Consider the following 23,453-nt stretch of genomic DNA (forward strand, 5'->3'; position numbering starts at 1 on the left):
TTTACTACGGCCGTTTTTTTATCTCCTCGCCACGTGTCGTCCACTTAATCAACATCCCTTTTTAGTTTTTTTAACCTTTCGAAAATATAATTAAATAATAAAATATTTTTTAATTCCCATTCAGGAAAAAAAGGAGGAAAAAAATCGAGTGCTCTGTCTGTTATTCTCTATAACTTTGTCTGTGGATTTTGAAGCCTTCGTATTAGTGAAATTGTGCGCTTTATTGGAAGCAAATCAGTGTTTTCTTTTTCTTATTTGAATTGGAGTATTTGATTTTCTGGTGAAAATTTTCAATTTCAGGTGAGTTTTTCTTTTCCGTTTCATTTTTTGCCGATACTTTTTTTTCGGTTGATTTCCTTGGATTTTTTTTTTATTGTGTGTTTATATATAATTTTGTTTGGTTGCTGAGAAACTGCAGAACATGAAACGGAGTTTTAGATTTTTTTCTATATAAATTGAGATAAGAGAGAAACAAATGTCTGAAAGTCAATCTAAATCTGAAACAAATTCGCTCTTACAATATAATTGTTTTGTTGTTAATATATTTTTTTGAATTTACTGCTACGAAAGTTGTGGGTGCATTTGGTGCTTTGATGCTGAAAAGTAATTACTTTTTTGTTTGTTGTCGATTGAGAGCTTTTCGATTTTAAACTTGATTATTTTCCACAAATTTGGAAGTTAACTTTTGATGAATGATTCTTCTAATTTGTTGTGGTTATTATGTTTGTGTTTCAGTAAGCTAAAGCGGGCATAAATCATCTTCCATAAACATAACATCGGATCAAAATATTTGATTTGTGTTTACTGGTGGTTAAGGATCTTAGAGAAATGTCTGACTTGTGCATGTATGAGGTAAGTTTCTTAATATACCTTTTTAGTTTATTCATTTACTTTTGTTTTCTAGTAGAAAAGTGTTTTAATTCCAATAAAGTTTGTCTGATGCAATTGTTTCAGCTTATTGATTCAGCTTGAGATTTGATTTTACTTTCAGTTGTTCACTAGGTTTAACATTTCAACAGAACTTATTCGTTGTATAGTGTGATATACTGCCTCTTTTGTTATGATATTAGTGGAGGTATTTATTGAAAATTAGAGGGTGTAATGAATTTGTTATGAAAAGAAGAATCTTAAGTACTTCAGTTTGAAGCTTTTTAATTCCTGTATTTCCGGGTTTGCTGTGGCCTGTTTGACTTTGTTGATAATTAGGTTTGTAGGGTTTAGTTTGTTAATTATCTTTTGGGGTCTGACAAGGTCTAAGTCATACATAATGGTTGTTGAATTTTGCTCTTCTCATCAGAGATTGGAAAAGTCTGATTTGTTTAATGGATTTGACTCCCAAATTCATTTTTTTAGTTGAAATCGTTAATGATGGCTCCAATCCAAGATTGTTAGCAGGAGCTAGTATCTTTTTTTCTTTCAAATAAAAAATCGGAAGACTAATATCATTGCACTAAATAACTATTCCTTTGGTGGTCTTCTTCTTGGTGGGTTGTCCTAAATAAGATTTTATTCACTTTAAGGAATTGCTATGCTAACATAATAATTTTTTTGATATTGCCAATTTTTTGTGCTAGAAAGCGATTATCTAGTGCAATGGTAGAAGTCTTGTAGTTGAAATGTGCAAGAGCATGGGCTCACGAACAAGATGACTACTTATCAGAATTACTTGGGGTTTATGCTGATGCAATCATCATTGGATGGCTTTTCTTTTGAAGTATTGCTCTTCAGATTTGCCCTGGACCTCCTTAGTTGCCCTAATGCTTTTGGTTGCATTAATTTTAGGAATTGTGTTGTTCTAGCTAAGGGATGGAAAACTTATCATCCTTTTATTTTATATTTGAAGTACTTCAGTTTGAAGCTTTTTAGTTCCTGTATTTTCAGGTTTGCTGCAGCCTGTTTGACTTTGTTGATAATTAGGGTCCTAGCGTTCAATTTGTTCAATATCTTTTATGTCTGCAAGGTCTAAGTCATACTTAATGGTTGTTGAATTTCGCTCTTCTCATCAGACATTGGACAATCTAATCTGCATCAGAGGATTTCACTGCCAAATTCATTTTTTTATCTTTTAGTTTAAAACATTTTTGAAGGATTCAATCCAAGCTTGTTATCAGGAGACTAGTATATATTTTTTAAATATTTATAAGGAGACTAATATCATTGCGCCAAATAACTATTCCTTTGAGATATTCTTCTTGATGAGATGTTCTAATAAGATTTTATACACTTTGAGTTGTTATGCTAACTTGAAATTTTTTAATATTTCCAATTTTTGGTGCTAGAAAGTGATTATCTAGTGCAATGATAAAAATTTTGTAGTTGAAATGTGCAAGAGTATGGGCTTAAGAACTGATGGCTTTTCTTTTGAAGTGTTGCTCTTCAGATTTGCCTTGGACCTCCTTAGTTGCCTTCATTTTTTTGGTTGGATTTCTTTTTTTAAGAATTGTGTTGTTCTCGCTAAGGGATGGAAAATCTATCATCTGTCTAGTTTATTTAAAACTTCCATTATTACTAAACTTGTATAATTGTTGTTACAGCTCGAAGATAATGTTTGGGATGATTTTGGAGATACTGGTGATCATATAGTGCCGCGTACCGCTGATGAATACAGGGCTCAGTTGAAAATTCAAGGTGATAGTGAAAAAAAATCACGACTTGAAGTGATTGGAGTCACCAGTGCTGATTATACAAATAAATATGGTATTTTGGGGGAGAAGGAGAAATGCTTACATACTTTAACCAAGAACAGAATGTTAGAAAAGGATCCATGGTCCGACATTCGTCACATTCCTGATAGCATGTTTCCCACTTCAGGTGATAATGACCCACACAAAGAAGTAAGAACCATGGCATCTGATGAACCCAGGATGTCCGGCCATGGTCTTGAAACTGGAAAGATAGATTCAATTGGAAGCGACTTCTGTTCTGATGATCCTATCTTGGTTGACAAGTGTGCCACAGAAGACAATAATTATTACCGTTTTCCACTAAATCACATAACTGCAGCAGATGATGATCTCAGATTTTTTAATAATAACCACGAGAACAACAAAGCAAATGGTGATCTTTTATATTATGGCTTGGGAAATTTTGAGGATGTTGACAGGATGTTCAGGTAGTTCTTGAAATCCCTCCATTAATTATTCATGCTATTTTTATCATGTAGAATCTGACTAGTAGCTTCAGTAGGACCTCCCGTTTTGAGTACAACTTGAGTATCTACATTCATAGAACCAAAACCACCACATATATGGACACACACCCCATATGGATGCATGAATGCGTGTAAGTTTACAGAGTAGTATTAATTTGAGTAAGCATTTGTGTTGTGATTCAACATACATGTACATGCACCCCACAAGGAAAAGCAATACGTGGAGTAACTCAAACTTCCATAGTTTCTTGCAGAATTTGTGATTCAACATTTGAGTTGGGGAGTTTCGGTAATGAAGATTATTTGCCCTGGTTTTCACCTTCCGAACTGGCTGAAGGATCTCAAGATGCATTGAAGGCTGATGCTAAACTGAATAGTCTACAAGAGAAATGTTCAATTTCCAGGCCAGCAAGTGCAGGTCCATCAACATTTGACTCCAAAAAAAGTATATTTCTAAATGACTAAACAACTTCTGTTAATATGAGCGGTGATAATGCTGGTCTTACTCACATGTCTTCCTTACATGTAGCCAATAAAGAATCTGAAAGTAAGGATGACTCGACGCCCAGTGAGCAGGTTAGAAAAATCTTTCTTGTTTCGACATGATCTCTCTCTCTCTCTTAATTTCATATTTTATTTAGGAATATTTAGTTATTTGGTTTTCATCACCTAGAACTTATCATCCTTCAAAAGTCTTCTAGGCACTTTTATCTTTCCAACATGAACTTAATGCTACAATAAATTAAGGCCAAGATTAGCAATAAATTTAATGCTACAATAAATTTCACATTTCTTTCTTTCTTAATTTAATGCTACACAATATGTATTGTGGTACTTTGAAGGAGAATGCTGCCTTCTATTTCTATCAACATTGGTTACTTTGTTTTTATAGTGCTTGTTCATAATTGATTTAGATAATAATCAATATGATCCACTCTTAATCTGGTTCAGAATGGAAGATTCTTTTTTATAACCTCTTCTCAATGTATTGTTGCCATGTTGAATTTTCATTATGTTGTCTCTTCATTGCCGAATTACAGATCAGTCCACAAGAAAAGCATTCAAAGCAGCATAGAGCATCAGGAGAAAGAAAAGACCAATATCTGGAAAATGGTGGTTCGCTTACTCAGTATGGTAACATCAAGCAGTTTGCAGCCAATTCATCCTGTCAACTGTTTTCCTCGTCAGACCTACAACGGAACAAACAAAACATTGGACCTGATTCTGTGAATGACATACAGATAGATATTCCTCATATGCATCTCAGCTACAGAAATTCTTCTGATCAAGTTTCAATCTGTCCAACTCTGTCTGGTGCAAAATCTGAAATAATGGTCATCCTTCTTCGAAAAACGAATCATCTTATGCATCAAATCTGGTACGGTCTATGGAGTGTTCTCGTGGTCCTTCATTTGAAGCTCTTGCCATTATAACCATTGAGAAGAGGGGAAAGCCAACTACTACAAATGCCAAACTTGCAAAAACGGAAAGTAAGATGGCAATTTGTGAAATCGAAGAAGTTAGTGTCGGAAATCCGGCGGAAAGAGAATCTTCAAATGCAAGGGAAAGCTCTTGTGCAATTTCTCCTTTGGATGAAGTCTCACAAGAAGCAACTAGTTTTCGACAGCTTCAACAAGTCATGGAAAAGGTATAGTAGATGCAAAGGTTTTCTTATGTGCAAGTTGCACGTGTTTTTGTTACTTGATCTGTAAACATGGTATTGATCCAGTCAAAATATTTGAAATTTCAGTTGGATATCAGGACAAAACTGTGCATACGGGATAGCCTGTATCGTTTGGCTACGAGTGGCAAACAAAGGCACAATTGCTCAAAAATGAAAGGTGGCATCGGTGATGAAAAAGATGCAAGTGGTTCATTGGTGGCCGATGAAACAAACAAGTATGTTTTAGTTACTTGAATCGTGGATTTCCTGGAATTTCTCAATATCACTACTTAAACTAAACATAAGATAGTTAATGGTGGTGTATAGAATGGAGTTTTAGGGTCCAATTGTTAAGTCATCTTCGTTCTGAGTTAATCTAATCTTTCAGATAATTCATAATTCTAAATTTTGGTTTATCCAGGTGCACTGGGTTTATGGATATGGAAACTGACACAAACCCTATAGATAGATCCATCGCACACCTACTATTTCACAGGCCTTCAGATCCATCTCAAAGGCTGGTTATCGGTTCCGTGTCGTTGAAGTCCCATGGCATGGTAAGCATTCCTTTATCGCCCGCCGTTTTTCATTTTACGAACTCGAAGAAAGTTCATGTTTCGTAATGGATTGAAATGACAGATTCATGGCTCTGTTACAAATCCACCTCCAATGATATCTGAAAAACATGTTGGCAACTATGGAACCGATGCCGTCAGTTCAGATAACAAACCATTGACGAACTGTGACAGCAGGTGACCGGGAACTTATTAACATCATTGTAAAATTTAATCTATTTATATATGATCATGTACAATGGTGATCGCTGTGAGTCCGGCCTTGACATAAGATTCAACTATAGAATCCACCACATTTTTCTTAATGTTTTTAAAGAATTTTAATGATTTTTTGCAACGATTTAATGATTTTTAAAATTTTTAAAATGGTTGAATATAATTATAATTTTAAAAAATAAATTGTTTTTTTAAAGAATTTCTATATTTTTCTTATGGTTTCTTAATTTTTATAATATTTAAAATTTCTACTTATTTTTACATGTGACTCTCTCTCATTTATTCATGTTAATTTCTTTTTAATGAAAAATGATGAGTGGAATGAAAGTAAAGAGACCAAAAACATAAATGAGAATTTCATTATAGTATAAAAATCAAATAAATAGTAAATTTTTTATTTACAATTTTCCCCTCCTTAGTATATATTTTGTTGTAAAAAAATTACAATTCAAGAAATTCTACAATTCAAAACTGTGAAGCACGAGTGTAAAATAGTAAATAAAATCCTGAAAACATGTAGAATTTGATTAGCGACATCAATGATTGTAACCTCAATCCCAATGAACAAGCAAGTTGAATTACCCATTGAATCAATCCGCAGTTTAAATATTCAAACCAAACTTCTATTTAAACATGGTAAATAATAAATTCGAATTAATTTTACTCGATTATTTTATAGAAATTAAACGACATGAGTAATTAAAAAGACTATTGTTATCTCAAATTTGAACACAACATTTATAGGTTGATTTTGCTCTTTGAACACTCTGATTCCTGTCTCTTGTTGTTGGTAATGGCTTTTGGTGATCTTATTTATATTCACTATTTTAGGTTGTTAAAGAAGTAAAAATCGTTGAAAACTTTAAATTCACATTTATAACTTCTAATGACATACAAATGTCACTTTTTATAGAAAATAAAAGTAATATTTGTGGTCTATTTTTTTAATCAAAATAATATAAATATATTTAACTTCAACAACTCAATATAACCTCTTTTAACTTTTTATTAAATAGAAAATCTTTAATTTTGGCACTCCAACCCAAAGCTTTTGGCTTTATACTGGATGGTGATGATATTTGGAATCCGAAAATTAAAAATAAAACAAGCAAACCTCAATAATTAAAAGTGTAATAATCCAAATAACAAAAACAAATCCACAAACCTTCAAAGTTTGATGTTGTAAAAGATAAAATATAACAACAACAACCATTAAGAGGTGTTGTTTGAGAAAGCCAAGAAAACACACAGTTGTGCAAATCCGGGTACCCGGATTTTCGGGTACCCGATTTCCGGGTACCCGGAACTTCCGGGTCGACGATTTCTCGGCCCGTGTCTCGACCCTGATGTTACGGGTACCCGGTAATCGGGTACCCGGATTTTGCGGGTACCCGGTAATCGGGTACTCGATACCCGGTTTTTAATTTTTTATTTTCAAATTATTAATTTAAAAAAATATACACAAATTTAAATGTTCAAAACTTCGAATTACATACTCTAATATCCGAACATAAAATTTAAAAGTTCAAAATACAAAATATAATAATCCATAATATAAATAATTCATTATATTTTATATAATTATATATAAAAAAATAAAAAAAATAAAAACTAACCGGATACTCGGGTAACCGGGTACCCGGAAAAACTAGATTTTGTGACCCGGGCCCGACCCGGTAAATGTCGGGCCGGGTACCCGACCCGGTCGGGTAATTTTTTTTAAAGAATTATCCGATTTTTTTAGATCCGGGTCGGCGGGTCGGGTCAACCGGGTCGGGTAATTTTACACACCCCTAAAAAAAACCCCACATAAATCCAATGTAACTAAATCGAAAACCACAAGTCGTTTTCTAGTTCGCTAACTCTAATTTTCTGAACTGGGGTTCATTGTAGAATAACTGACGTAAGCATGCATATTTTTAACCAATAAGTTCTTAAAAAATGGCACTTTGAACTGCATACGATTTGCCAGGTTGAACTGTTGAGGTAATCGATTGACGGAATCGGCCAAGAGGGGGTGAATTGGTAATTAAAATTTTGTGGAAGCTTTTGCAGAAAATTGAAAGTATTTGCACAGCGATTTAGAGTGATTCGACTTTCTCAATCAAAGTCTACGTCCACTACCTTAACTATCTACACTAAGGATTTTCCAACAAATTCACTAATTTGTTCTTTCTTTTGAGGCCAAAGAGATAACCTTACAACACCCTCAAGAATTATACCCCAATTCTTGAGAACATTTTTTCTCAAAGAGAAGATTACAAATTTCACAAACTTACAAGAAAAACCTCACAAGGTAAGATGTTTGCACAATTCTAGAACAAAGAAAGAACACTCAAGAATAAATATAATTGAGCACAATAAGTGTTCTTGAAAGCAAAATGAATATTGAATGAAAAATAGGCTTGAAATGCTCAAACTTAAGGTTTGATGCTTTTTCTTTGATTCTCTCTTGATTCTAGTTGCTTTTTGTTTCTTGTTATTGATCAATGGCTTCTAAGCTTGTTTAAATACACCTTGAATCACTTCTGAACGTTGGGATCATTAATGAAGTTATTGGAGCCATTTAAGTGTGAAAACAATTAATATTTCTGCTTGGAGCGTGGGGGGAATCGGTACCCCCTCATGGGGAATCGGTTCCCTAAGTGTAAAATTCAAATATTTCGACCGTTAAACAGGGGGAATTGGTTCCTTCCGAGCATTCTGTTTTTCTCGAAGCCAAACCATTTAGGGGGAATCCGTACCCCCTTGGGGGGAAATCTGTTCCCTCTGAGCAATCTGAAATTTTTGGCTTTGAAATGGTTCGAAATATTTTGTAAAATTGTTTTGAAATTATTTTAAGATTAAAACTTAATTTTACATTTGAGTAAGGATTAAAAATGACATTTGAAAGATTTGGAGTAATATTTTGATATTCGAATAATTATATCGAATATACTTAGAAAATCTTTTTGGAAAATCTTAAAATTCATTTATCTTAATTTTGTAGATGCTCGTTTTGTCCGGGGCTCTCGTTCTAGTTGTTATTTTGTTTTTTTTTTTTTATATTCTCTAGTTTTTTTATCGAGTCTTGTATATCTATTAGTTTATTATTGGTATGTGTGTTTAATTGCGTATTGACCGTTTCTTTTATTTATATGAGTAGTTATGTTTGTGGTCCTGTAAAAAAAAAATATATATATATATATATATATGTATATGTATTATGGGTATATGAATTAATATGCATGATAAATGGACTTACTAAGTGTTTTATTGTTACAGGCCCGAATTGCCAACATATTACAACAATACCCAAACTAATGAAGAGCTCAACAACCCAATTGTAGAGACCCTAAGCCGTTAGGGTTTCTACAATCCCAGTTTCCAGCACCGCAACATGAAGGCCGTTGGATTTTTCATCGGGATCCAACGGCTCACAACGTCCCAAGCATCTCGAGCCAGCGCGTAGATGCTCTCAGAACTCCAAGACATTGCGCGAACCAACCGAGTGCTACCCACGTGAAGTCCCTCGGGGCTGTTCCCCACCACCCGTGCCCGGGCAGCTGAAGCCCGTGACCAGCTCGCACCCGTGACCTGCAAGCACACCAAGCAAGGAGCAGAACGAAAGGCACAGAAAACAGAAAGAAAAATCAACTAAATATAGCAGTGAAAATGAAATCGAGGGGGGGGGAGATGATCAACCAACAACGAAAGCACAAAAGAGGAGGGATCCTGAACCAATCAGTAGCAGAGAAGAATAGAAAATAGAAAGAAAACACAAATCAACAAAAAATGAATCATCGAGAGAACCAAAAAAGGAAATCGTTAACAGTGACCCCAAAAGCTTTGAGCAACAAACCCATAAACAATCGAAGAGCAAAAATCAACAAAAAGGGAAAAACAAAACCCTTACTTCCTTTTATTGAAAAGAGAATCCGTCACCGTCGCACAAAACCCGAGCCCTGCTGAGTCATCGAGGGTAAGATTTCCACCTCTAGCTATTATTGCTGCGTGAGAAATGGTTTATTGAGTATGGGTTTTAAGGGGTTAGTCTCAGGTTTCTGGGCTGAGGTTTTTGCATATAGGTTTGTAGTTTGGTTTTGGTCCCCATAGTTAATGTTGGCATCAGAGAACGGTGGAGGTGAGTGAGAGGCCAGTTACGTCGTGGGTTTGAGGGATTTGAAGGGTTCTATCAATGGGGTTTTTACTTGAAGAAATTAGACCTAGGTTTTTATGGGTAAGAGAAAGGCTTAGGGCTCGCTTGGTTCCTCATCGAAACCGTTAGGGTTGACGGAGGCCACGGTGGCCATTGGCGTTGGGGGTTTTTATTTAGGTTTAGGCTTGAGGCTGGGAAGGGAGAGAGTTTGGAGAGATAACGGCTGGGGGTGAGGGTTGTTTGGTTTAGGCAGAGTGAAATAATGAGTTAGGGTTCTAAAGTTTACCCTAAAATCCTTTATATTCATACGTCCAAACGACGTAGTTTTGAACGGCTCCAAAACGGCAGCGTCTTGATAGCGGGGGGGGGGGGAATCCATGTTTTGGGATGGTTGGGGGTAACCACGCGTAAGGTCCAGTAGGTTCGATCTGTCTCATTTTGGTCCCTAAATCAAGCTTTCTTGGGGTTTCAATTTTACCTCCTAACTTTCAGCGTGTTTCATTTTAGTCCAGTTACATGTTATGGTTGTTTTTGCGCAAATTTTACATTGGATGTGTAATTTGGGGAACTTGCATTATGATCATGTGTAGCACTTTTGTTATATTATATTTGGGGAACTTGTAATTTATGAAAAGTGCACGCTGTTTGTTTTTCTTTATATTTTAGTCCATTGTCTAATATTTTTATGCATGATTGTAGGTTTAATTTAGATTTACTTAAGTGTATGCATGCATATAGTATTTTGTTGTTAGTACGAATATATTTAGGTGTATTTTAAAAAAAAACAGTTGGCCTCATGTGAATAACTCAACTTGATTACATAATCGGATTAAGAGTAATACCCTCTTAATTTAAAACTGTCAAAATAGCTTTTCTTAACTCAAAGGGAAGTTTTTCTTGACGATTTTAAATTACAAGTGTATCCCGTCATTGTCACAAAAAAATGGATTCTTCACTTTAAAATTTGGGAATGAAAGAAAAAGAAATATTCAGCTATTTAAATTATTTGAGAAAAGATCTTTAGAACTCACCTAAAGATCTGGTCTCGATATTTTTAAATAATCGAATATCCTTTATCTTTCTAATGACTTGGTAATTTTAAATTAACATATTTTGTTTCTTTTCAATGTTACAAATTTCCATTTTTGTTGTTTAAAGGGATCATTAATCAAATTAAACTCGAACTTGTGAAATTCGTTGCAAAGACATTAATTAATCGACTAGGTACCGATTTAGGGCGTTGTGGGGGTGCTAATCCTTCCCCATACGTAACCGACTCCCGAACTTGGATTTTGGTAACGTAGACCGTAAATTTGTCATTTTAATTAAAATTATATTTTTTATTTAAAATGACAATGTTTTTTGGTGCCCAATCACACCCTAATCAAAGATTGGTAACGACTCCTCGAACCTTATATTTTTATCGTAAAGGAATTTTCAATTTTTTGAAACGAGAGGGTTTCTAAAATTGCATTGTTTTCAATTAAAATTCAATTGAAAAGAGAATAATTAAAAATGACGCGGTTTTCTAAATCTCGCCCCGCACCGGTAAAAATCGTTTCTACAGCTTGGCGACTCTCCACTGGGGACTTTTTTTAGAGAGTCAGGCCGATAGTCGATTAATTAATTGTATTTGCAAACGAAAGTTATAAGTTCGTTTTAATTTGGTTTTTGATCCCTTGTTTGTTTTAAATTTCTTGTTTGCATTTTAATTTGTAATTTGGTCAACAAGTAAATAGTTGTACTAACGTGTGATTTGCATGTTTCAGTTTTCTGAACGTTACTTTGGTTTGTGATGTTTCTTGGATTGAGGCAAAGGATTATGGGTTTCCCCTTACTGTCATTATAACCATTCGATATTTAGAGCCTTCTAACTGTGCTCTGTCCCGTTAGGTAGGGGTGAATGCTACGCTTACGTGAGAAAAATTACTTTTCTCCGCATGGGCTTTAGAAATAACCTCTGGGGTACATGCCTTATGTTTACGAGTGAAACATTGAGTTTCCTCGTATAGACATAGGGAAGTGTATCCTCTTGAATTGAACTTGATCCATTTTAATCCTATAATGGGTGAAGATCGAGGGTCTGGCAAGCCCAAGGGGGCACCAGCAAAGGATAATTCGAGGACCCTTTTAGAAATACCGAAACTCTACCCATCTTATGTTGAATCTCTGTCCGCAGACATAAAGGGGAAACTCGTTCTAACCTTTTTCTCGAATTTATTTTTGCAATAAGTATGAGAACTAGAAAAACATGCAGTTAGGTTTTATATTCCCGCACAAAGCATGTGAATTAGATACCATGCAGTTAGGATTTTATGTGAATGACAAAGAATGTGGGTATATATCATGTTGGGTAGGATCTACTAAAGCATGATTGGTAGCCATCATGTGAGGGTAGGTTTTATTTGATGTTTACGGTATCCACTATCTTGTTGTTTATCTTATGTGCACTAACCCGTTTTTGTTCTCTGTCAATTTTATTTTGATTTTATTGCATTTGCATCCTCATGTCATCGAGGGGTGTTAATTCGCAAGTGATTGACTAACAAGAAGACTGACCATATTGAGGCAAGAAATTCTCCACTATGTAGTCAAAACCAGAAGATCCAGAGATGTTCAAACGATCCACGAAGAAGGACGCCCGATGAATGAAGAGATCTGAAGCTGATTGAAGAATTCTTTAAAAGTGCAAAGGTGAAAAGTTGACTCAAGGGATCGATACAGTCATACCAAGGACGAGAAGACCATTCATAAAGACAAAAATGCCCTTCATAACGACATAAAGACCACTTCGTATTGAGGAAAGAATGAAGATTTCAAGATTCAATTTAAAGACATCCGACGTCATCAAAGGTAATAAAGTGCGCCAACAATTTTGGAGGTGCAACCAGATCCCATGAAGAGTATGACTCAAGGAAATGAAGAGATGAAGACTCACAGTTGTATTTTGACTACATGGTGCACTTACTGAATTCTTGTTATCTAAGTGAACGGTTGTTCTATAAGTGTCACTTTTGGGATTAACACCTCTTGCATTTGCATTTGCATTTTGCATTTTGCATTGCATGTAGTTATTTAAGCATTTTATATGCATTAACTATGGAGACACAGAAATAACTTATGAAAGATTTTTGTTCAGTAATAACAAGAGCATTCATTCATAATGTTCCTCATCGTCATGAACAAACAAATGTAAGCAATGGAGTAATCTAATGAGAAATCACAAGATATGTTGCAAGAACAGTTGGCTGATTTACAACAAGATACGAGGAATCAAGCATCGGGTTCTCTGCAAGGCGCATCGAATCAAATGACCCAGGTGCTGGCAACCAATGCTGTTTGTAGAGAGGAAATCACTGATAAAGGACACCAGTCTCATTAGAGTAGTGCATCAAATGTGATAATCTTCCCCATAGCATCTAACTCTAACTTAGGGAAGAGCCTCGTCAATTTTGAGCAATTTGAAGATGAATTCAAGTGGTTGGACGAATATGTTAAAGAGATGAAGGTTGTTAATGCCTCTCATAAGGAGTTAGAAGCTAGGGAACTCAGTTTGGTCCCCGATTTGGTCATCCCACATGAATTTAGGGTGCCTAATTTTGAGAAATATGATGGCACCAGTTTCCCCCTAATTCATCTGAAAATGTTTTGTAGAAAGATGGAAGGGTACTTAGATGATGATAATCTGCTGATTCATTTCTTCCATGATAGTCTTGCTGGCCCAGCTGTAGTTTGGTATAATCATTTGAACAGAGAGCATATCAAGACTTGGGTCAACTTAGCTGATGCTTTTCTGGGGCAATATCGATATGTTAAAGGCTTAGCCCCAAAACGTCATCACATTCAGAAGATGAGGATGAAAGCTACTGAGAGCTTTAAAGAATATGCCCTAAAATGGAGAGGAGTGACAGCACAAGTTTAGCCTCCTTTGCTGGAAGAAGAAATATCATGTATGTTTCATGATTCTCTCCCAGCCCCTTTCTTTGAATTAATGCTGGGAAATTCGACGAATGGCTTCAAAGATCTTATGGTGGCTGGAGAATCAATTGAAGATGCAATCAGCAAAGGAAACTTGAAAGTCACTTCCAAAAGCCCAAGAAATCAAGAGAGAAGAGATTATGAGGTGAATGAATGTCACGTCCAGAGCTCCTACAACCGTAAAAGAAAAGGGGCAGCAAGTTACTCGGGTCATCCAAAGAAAGTCCCAAGATCGAAAATACTTTGAAAATGTTCCAAACTTCTATCTCAGATCTGTATCCCCATTTGATTAAATATCAACACCTCACATCGAGGCCAGTGAAAATGCAACCAGACCCTTTGCTCATAGCTATGATCAGGATAGTGTTTGTGATTTTCACTTGGGGGCATTGGGGCATTCTATAGGGAATTATAGGCCGCTGTTGAAAGAAATAGAGAAGCTGGTTAAAAATGGGACATTGACACATGAAATGGTGGAACAATGGATGACGAGCTAGAGTGGAGCACCAAAGCACAATATATAGCACCTGATCGAATCAAACACCACTACATCAGAAGAACAATGGGGGTATCCTAATTATGATAAATTATTTTGTTCATCATGAAACTTTTTGTCATTTGCAACATCTTGTTTGAACATATTTTTTTCCTCTTTCTCATCTTTTGGAAAGGATTTTTTAAATGAACTTAAATCATTTTCCAAAGGTCGCGAGCAATGAATCAAGTTTTAATCTTGTAATTCTTTGAATATCAAATAAGTTAAAGGTTGTTTTGCTACTTCATTAATTATATGCTTTTGACAAGAGGCAAGATTAGACCTTCCATGTCCCATCCAAAGTCGAAAGAACCATTGTTGGGGTTTTTACCCGAAATAACACCAAGATCGAACATTGACATCACTGCCCCAGCCTCAATAAATCCTAAGAGCATGACGAGGACCTTTTCTGCGAGAAAGACAAGATGGAGTGTTTCAGATAAAAGACATGCAAGGACCACATAGAAAAGAAGAAATAAAAGGAATCATTGAAATAATTCTATCATGCATTAATTATATTGTTTTTCATACAAATAGGGTTAATCCTAAATATTCGTCCCACTGGGAATACCTCTTTTACAAAGACTTCCATGTATGAGATGATGAACGGCTTTGTTTCATTTATCCCTTCAAATATATGTATATATATACCCCTTTGTTGTCCCCTTTTGAGCTTATAGTATTTTCTTTCGGATTCAACCTAAACCAAGGATCACCTTCCACACTGGGGGGAAAAGGTGAATAACATCTCTCGATAAAGTATCCCACAGTCCAAAGGCGCTCACGAAGACTGAGAACCAGTGAACATCTCCAGAAGAGAAACAAAATGGTTGCCTCGTCAGATCAATAAAACGCCAAAATCAAGGATAAGAAGCCAAACTAAAACACATTACCTTCCCAAGTCAGCTTAAGCCTTTTTTCAGCATTAGTCTTTACACTTGTCAAATGTATATATTTTTTTAAGGATTAAAAGAAAATTTAACTTATTTAATAGTCATTGAACTCTTGTTTTACAATTTGTTTCAATTGTGAGTCCGAGGGAAATGACAAGTTTTTTGAGATTTATTCATAAATTTTTCACATTCCCTAAAAATAAGAGAAAAGGGAAAAACATTTTCAAACAGGACAGTTTCAAACGTGAAAAGTCCTTGCAGCTGGTGAGGCTCATTATGCCTCTATCGGAAGAAAGAGAATAAACAGTGTTAGAACATGAAGTATTCCCTGAGCTTGAAGCAGATGGTCCAATAAATCAGAATTAATGAAGGAAGGAATTGTAATATTCCCTTGTGACGCTGTCAGTAACCCATCAAGAAGAGGACGACCTCATTGTTCAGAAGGGGCACATTTTACAGCTTGTATAAAAATGCAAGACATTGTGTTAGAATGGTTGATAACTTCTTAAGTAGCATGAAGAAAAGCCCTCAAACTATTTGACAACATTACTATGTAGTGACACCAGAATGAGAGCATTCAAGTTAGGATATGTTGGGGCACGACTGAACCCGCATCATGTTGAGATGACAAGATTCAGACCAAGGAGGCATGAAGAATGAGCCTTACAATTTGAGGTGATGGGGTATTTTGAAGGCTCTACCAGTATAAGATAATGTCGGGGCATGACTGAACCCACATCATGTTGAGATGACAAGACTCAGACCAAGAAGGCATTGAGAGTGAGCCTTACAACTTGGGGTGTTGGGGAATTTTGAAGGTCCGTACCAGTATAAGATGATGTTGCAGCACTAGTGAAGGCCTATTTCTGCTAGAGGTGTTAATGTGGGGCATCTTTGGAAGCCTATTAAGACCCGTGGAATGATCATTGAATTGAACAAATAATTCCAAAGTGATAGAAATGTATGAAGAGTGAAAATGGTGAAACAATAACAGTGGGGTTTACTGTATATGATCATTTTGTTCATCATCAGTTGCATTACTCTTATAATTTCCACTGAGTTTTGGGTATCCTGGTAATACCATGCAAAAACTCTGAAGATTATGAAAAGGGCTTCTCTGGTTGAAAGATATGAGCAGAAGCCACATGAAGAGATGAATATGTTGTCAAATGATTTATGAATCAGTAAATATGATGCTGAGTCGATATTGCGATCATGTGTTGTTTTCATTACCCAAGATGAAGGTTGTCTTACGCGACTCCAAGGTTAAAATGAGACATGATTTGGTGACATGAAGAATTGGGGTAGATCCTCCTTGGATGTACTGCAAGAGTTAAATCAGAATAGATGCATCTCTCCCTTTGATCTTTGTGGAGTTTGGCGTAGTCGTATACATAGTATCCAAAAATTGGGCAACACAGTCATATTTCTGACCATAGCAAGAAGTTGAGAGAGAAAATGTTTCCTCCAAAATGAAGACAGAAGACAAAGACGACAAGAAGATAGAAGAAGATCAAGGGCTCGTCAAAGATACAATTTTAAAATTAGATGTTGTATGGGTATCCAGAGCAAACCCTGGAAAGGATGATCTAATGGAAGAAGATCGAGCTCACTACTTTAAAGCCAAGTGAATATATATTCAACATTTATGCATTCATGAAAACATCATTTGCATAAAAGAAAATGCATTACACTGGTATATTGAATTGAATTCGTGTTTCTTGCATAACAACATGATTTTGACAAATCTTCCAGCGAAAAGAGAAGAGATAGAATGTTAAAATCTTTATGATTGAAAGGAAGATTTCAAACCTCAAGCATAAGGAGTTGTATTTAAAGAGACATACCCTGAAGAACAGAGAGGTCTAATCCACAGAAGAAGCATTGCTTTGAAGTGAAGACCATCAGATGTAGAAGAAAAACAAGGATTTTCGTGTCTGAAGAAAGTAATTAATCGATTAAAGTGACTTGCACACAGTAGATTGGGGCAAAGTCAATCTTAAGCCATTTCCAAAGAGTAGTGAAACAACTCGATCTTCACCACAGAGTAGTAAATCAAATCAATCTAAAGCCTTCACCAAAGAGTAGTGAAGCAATCCATTTTAAGCCTTCTTAGAAGAGTGTTGGAGCATACCATCAGATCATTAGAAGTGGAAGAAAATCGAAGATTCTCGGATACGAAGAAGCTGATCAAGTGATTAAAGGAGACACGTACGAGGAGTCATTAACCAATTCAAGGCCCTAGGAAAGGAGATGTTCAAATGACATCCAAGTCAAGGAAGATTCTCGCATTTAGTTGTGGCGAGACAAGCTCTCACCAGATAAATGAATTTAAAAAGATTATCTTAAATTCTAAATTTTGAGTATAATGTTTTTCAAATCTTCAAGCATACACTAATGAGTTGTATCGTTTGATTTTTTAGGTTTGACCTTTGAAGCAAACCAACTTAAGCCTTCACGAAAGAATAGTGAAGCAAGTGAAGATGTTCGAGTTCTATATTCCCTAGAGAAAGAGGGAGCGAACCCATTTGAAGAAGATATATGAGTTCCATACTCCATAAGGAAAGAATGAGGGAACCCGTTTAAAGAGATGTTCGAGTTCTATACTCCCTAGAGAAAGAGAATGTGAACCCGTTTGAAGATGTTCGAGTTCCATACTCCTTAAAGAAAGAGGTAGCGAAACCGTTTGAAGATGTTCGAGTTCTATACTCCCTAGAGAAAGAGGGAGCAAACCCGTTTGAAGAAGATATTCGAGTTCCATACTCCCTAAAGAAAGAGTGAGCGAACCCATTTGAAGAAGATATCCGAGTTCCATACACCTTAAGGAAAGAAAGAGCGAACCCGTTTGAAGAGATGTTCGAGTTCCATGCTCCATAAATAAAGAGATAGCGAACCCGTAAGAAGAAGATGTTCAAGTTCTATACTCCCTAGAGAAAGAGGGGGCGAACCCGTTGGAAGATGTTCGAGTTCCATACTCCCTAAAGAAAGAGGGAACGAACCCATTTGCAAAGGATTATTCAAGTTCTATACTTCTTGAAGAAAGAGGGAGCGAACCCGTTTGAAGAAGATATTCGAGTTCCATACTCCCTAAAGAAAGAGGGAGCGAACCCGTTTGAAGAAGATATCCAAGTTCCATACTCCTTAAGGAAAGAAGGAGCGAACCCATTTGAAGAGATGTTCGAGTTCTATACTCCTAGAGAAAGAGGGAGCGAACCGTTTGAAGATGTTCGAGTTCCATACTCCCTAAGAAAGAGGGAGCGAACCCGTTTGAAGATGTTCGAGTTCTATACTCCCTAGAGAAAGAGGGAGCGAACCCATTTAAAGAAGATATTCGAGTTCCATACTCCCTAGAGAAAGAGTAAGTGAACCCGTTTGAAGAAGATATTCAAGTTCCATACTCCCTAAAGAAAGAGGGAACGAACCCGTTGGAAGATGTTCGAGTTCCATACTCCATAGATAAAGAGGGAGCGAACCCGTAAGAAGAAGATGTTCAAGTTTTATACTCCCTAGAGAAAGAGCGGGCGAACCCATTGGAAGATGTTCGAGTTCCATACTCCCTAAAGAAAGAGGGAACGAACCCATTTACAGAGGATTATTCAAGTTCTATACTTCCTGAAGAAAGAGGGAGCGAACCCGTTTGAAGAATATGTCCGAGTTATATACTCCCTAGAGAAAGAGGGAACGAACTCGTTTGAAGAAGATGTTCGAGTCTTATACTCTCTGAAGAAATAAGGAGCAAACACGATTGTTAAGATTGTTTGAGTCTCATACTCTCTGAAGAAATAGGGAGCAAACACAATTGTTGAAAATTGTTCGAGTCTCATACTCTCTGAAGAAATAGGGAGCATACACGATTGTTATTATTGTTCGAGTCTCATACTCTCTGAAAAAATAGGGAGCAGACACGATTGTTGAAGATTGTTCGAGTCTCATACTCTCTGAAGAAATAGGGAGCAGCCACGATTGTTGAAGATTGTTCGAGTCTCATACTCTCTGAAGAAATAGAGAGCATAAACGATTATTGAAGATTATTCGAGTTCTATACTACCTGAAAGAAATAGGGAGTGAACCCGTTTGTAGAAGATTCTTTTCAAATCTCACTCACCATGAAGTTTCAGTAAAACGAATCAATTTTTGGAATTTTTCATAGTCGGACAAATTTGACCATCTATTGATCTTTGCTCCATTCTCGTTACACGATAATGAGCAAAGAGGGGCAGCTGTAGATGCTCATTTTTTCCGGGGCTCTCGTTTAGTTGTTATTTTGTTTTATTTTATTTTTTTATATTCTCTAGTTTTTTTATCGAGTCTTGTATATCTATTAGTTTATTATTGGTATGTGTGTTTAATTACGTATTGACCGTTTCTTTTATTTATATGAGTAGTTATGTTTGTGGTCCTGTAAATATATATATATATATGTATGTATGTATGTATTATGGGTATATGAATTAATATGCATGATAAATGGAGTTACTAAGTGTTTTATTGTTATAGGCCCGAATTGCCAACATATTACAACAATACCCAAACTAATGAAGAGCTCAACAACCCAATTGTAGAGACCCTAAGTCATTAGGGTTTCCTATCCCAACTTCCAGCGCCGTAACATGAAGGCCGTTGGATCTGTCATCAGGATCCAACGGCTCACAACGTCCCAAGCATCCCGAGCCAGCGCATAGATGCTCTCAGAACTCCAAGACAGTGCGCGAACCAACCGAGTGCTACCCACGTGAAGTCCCTCGGGGCTGTTCCCCACTACCCGTGCCCGGGCAGCTGAAGCCCTATGACCAGCTCGCACCCGTGACCTGCAAGCACACCAAGCAAGGAGCAGAACGAAAGGCACAGAAAACAGAAAGAAAAATCAACTAGATATAACAGTGAAAATGAAATCGAGGGGGGAGATGATCAACCAACAACGAAAGCACAAAAGAGGAGTGATCCTGAACCGATCAGCAGCAGAGAAGAACAGAAAATAGAAAGAAAACACAAATTAACCAAAAAAACGAATCATCGAGAGAACCAAAAAAGGAAATCGTTAACAGCGACCCCAAAAGCTTTGAGCAACAAACCCATAAACAATCGAAGAGCAAAAATCAACAAAAAGGGAAAAACAGAACCCTTACTTCCTTGTATTAAAAAGAGAAACCATCACCGTCGCATAAAACCCGAGCCCTACTGAGTCGTCGAGGGTAAGATTTCCACCTCTAGGCTACTATTGCTGCGTGAGAGAGGGTTTATGGAGTCTGGGTTTTAAAGGGTTAGTCTCGGGTTTCTAGGTTAAGGGTTTTGCATGTAGGTTTGTAGTTTAGTTTTTGTCCCCATAGTCCATACTGGCATCGAAAAACGGTGGAGGTGAGTGAGAGGCCAGTTACGTCGTGTGTTTGAGGGATTTGAAGGGTTCTGTCAATGGGGTTTTTACTTGAAGAAATTAGACCTAGGTTTTTATGGGTAAAAGAAAGGCTTAGGGTTTGCTTGGTTCCTTATCAAAATCGTTGGGGTTGACGATGCCACGGTGGCCATTGGTGTTGGGGGTTTTTGTTTAAGTTTAGGCTTGAGGTTGGGAATGGAGAGAGTTTGAAGAGAAAATGGTTAGGGGTGAGGGTTTTCTGGTTTAGGCAGAGTGAAATAATGAGTTAGGGTTCCAAAGTTTACCTTAAAATCCTTTATATTCATACGTCCAAACGACGTAGTTTTGAACGGCTCCAAAACGGCAGCGTCTTGATAGCTAGGGGGAATCCGTGTTTTGGGATGGTTGGGGGTAACCACGCGTAAGGTCCAATAGGTTCGATCTGTCTCATTTTGGTCCCTAAATCGAGCTTTCTTGGGGTTTCAATTTTACCTCCTAACTTTCAGCGTGTTTCATTTTAGTCCAGTTACATGTTATGGTTGTTTTTGCGCAAATTTTACATTGGATGTGTAATTTAGGGAACTTGCATTATGATCCTGTGTAGCACTTTTGTTATATTATATTTGGAGTATCTGGAAATGAAATTTATGAAAAGTGCACGCTGCTTATTTTTCTTTATATTTTAGTCCATTGTCTAATATTTTTATGCATGATTGTAGGTTTAATTTAGATTTACTTAAGTGTATGCATGTATATAGTATTTTGAGCGTGTTGTTAGTACGAATATATTTAGGTGTATTTTAAAAAAAAAGCATGTTGGCCTCATGTGCATAACTTAACTTGATTACATAATCGGATTAAGGGTAATACCCTCTTAATTTAAAATTGTCAGAATAACTTTTCTTAACTCATAGGGAAGTTTTTCTTGACGGTTTTAAATTACAAGTGTATCCCGTCATTGTCACAAAAAAATGGATTCTTTACTTTAAAATTTGGGAATGAAAGAAATAGAAATATTCGGCTATTTAAATTATTTGAGAAAAGATCGTTAGAACTCACCTAAAGATCTGGTCTCGATATTTTTAAATAATCGAATATCCTTTATCTTTCTAATGACTTGGTAATTTTAAATTAACATATTTTTTTGCTTTTCAATATTACAAATTTCCATTTTTATTGTTTAAAGGGATCATTAATCAAATTAAACTCGAACTTGTGAAATTTGTTACAGAGACATTAATTAATCGACTAGGTACCGATTTAGGGCGTTGTGGGGGTGCTAATCCTTCCCCACACGTAATCGACTCCCGAACTTGGATTTTGGTAACGTAGACCGTAAATTTGTCGTTTTAATTAAAATTAAATTTTTATTTAAAATGACAACGTTTTTGGGTGCCCAGTCACACCCTAATCAAAGATTGGCGGCGACTCCTCGAACCTTATATTTTTATCGTAAAGGAATTTCTAATTTTTCGAAACGAGAGGGTTTCTAAAATTGTATTGTTTTTAATTAAAATTCAATTGAAAAGAGAATAATTAAAAATGACGCGGTTTTCTAAATCTCGCCCCGCACCGGTAAAAATCGTTTCAACAAATTTGTTATATCGAAATATCAAAATGTTTTAAACAATCTCCCCCTTTTTGATATAACAAAACATTTTAGTAATTTTAAGATTTTGAAATCAAGTTTTGAAATTACTCCCCCTTACTCTAACACTTCTCCCCTTTAAAACACTTTAACATTTCTCCCCCTTTTTGTTAAATCAAAAAGACACTTAAAAGATTTTAAACAAGGTTTTGAAATCATTAAGCTAATTGATTATAAATATATATAGCTTAAGCTGCTAAGATCACAATCAAGAGAAACGTTAGCCATTAGTTCCATAATTCAATATTCATAAATAATGTAAAATGACAAAAATTGGTCATAATGCAACTAATATGTAAATGATGCAAAAATAAACATTAAGCTCAAAATGAAAGTAAAAATCAATCCAAATATATAAGCATGTAAGTTCAAATATCCAATTATCCAACAAATTCAAACACCCAAAATAAAACAATCAATGAACATCAAAATGTTTCATAATTAAAAGTTATGAGTTCGGGACAATAAACCCATTGACCCAAAGACCGAGTTTGATAAACAAATTACTAAAGAGACAACCATAAACCAAGGTTTCTATATTCTTGGAAGGAACAATGTTTATGGAAACTCACTAAAGATGATATGTGGCAGATTAATCTTCTTTTTATGTTGGATACAATATATCCACCATATATCTATGTTCCTAAGGGAAGAGTACCTACCTCTGGATGGTCTAAACCACCAAGAGATCAAATAATGAAGGAAACTATCATGATGAGTTATTAGGGTACTCTCACTATCCTTAGACTTATAGGGTGAATCCACAGTCTCTTTTTCATTAAACCTAAGTTATCTAGTCCAAAATGGGTAGAGATTGTGCCGGAGTCAATAAAAATGAATTGTCCTAAAAGATATGATCGAATTCCTATAGTTTCAGATCGACGCTCGTGTTGAACATATACCACATTGGAATAGAAAAATATGGATTAATTGATGATAAACCAAAGGTTTGAGTTTAAAGAGTTTATCAAACTTTTAGGATTTAAGATTAGGAAGATATTGGAAGTCCATATCTTCTATAGCTTGGATCGAAGGGATACGCTCTTCCCAGATTTTGTATGACTCAAAACAAGTATGGTACATATGGTATAGATCTTGTCCACAACCAGGTACGTTGAAACAAGAGTTCATAATAGTCATATTTGGGTTATTTGGATTGGGTGGAGGAATAAGAGGTCGATTTTGACTTGAGCTACTAGACAATATCCTAGGTCGTTTAGGATTTGACATGGTTTAAGAATCAGAATAAATATGTAACCTACAAATTTAAACATATGTATGCAATATAATCAAACCCAAAACTCAA

General features: G+C 35.9%; 1 protein-coding gene and 1 pseudogene across 1 annotated transcript in view; one reads left to right on the forward strand and one right to left on the reverse strand.

Moving 5' to 3' along the window:
• The first annotated feature begins 166 nt into the window (after nucleotides 1-166).
• Nucleotides 167-5,718, forward strand: LOC120150983 (annotated as a pseudogene).
• A 3,238-nt stretch (nucleotides 5,719-8,956) lies between these two features.
• The window catches only part of LOC120150899, a 33,380-nt gene continuing 18,883 nt past the window's right edge, over nucleotides 8,957-23,453 (reverse strand). Inside the window, exons 11-16 of the mRNA XM_039163501.1 lie at nucleotides 19,801-19,957; nucleotides 15,379-15,431; nucleotides 14,973-15,046; nucleotides 14,540-14,665; nucleotides 9,294-9,319; nucleotides 8,957-9,181 (exon numbers count right to left, since the gene is read on the reverse strand). Coding sequence (XP_039019432.1) covers nucleotides 8,957-9,181; nucleotides 9,294-9,319; nucleotides 14,540-14,665; nucleotides 14,973-15,046; nucleotides 15,379-15,431; nucleotides 19,801-19,957 — 661 coding nt within the window. The remainder of the gene's footprint in view (nucleotides 9,182-9,293; nucleotides 9,320-14,539; nucleotides 14,666-14,972; nucleotides 15,047-15,378; nucleotides 15,432-19,800; nucleotides 19,958-23,453) is intronic.

Source organism: Hibiscus syriacus, unplaced genomic scaffold, assembly GCF_006381635.1.
Source record: "Hibiscus syriacus cultivar Baekdansim isolate YM2019G1 unplaced genomic scaffold, ASM638163v2 tig00111027_pilon, whole genome shotgun sequence".
Lineage (NCBI taxonomy): Eukaryota > Viridiplantae > Streptophyta > Magnoliopsida > Malvales > Malvaceae > Hibiscus > Hibiscus syriacus.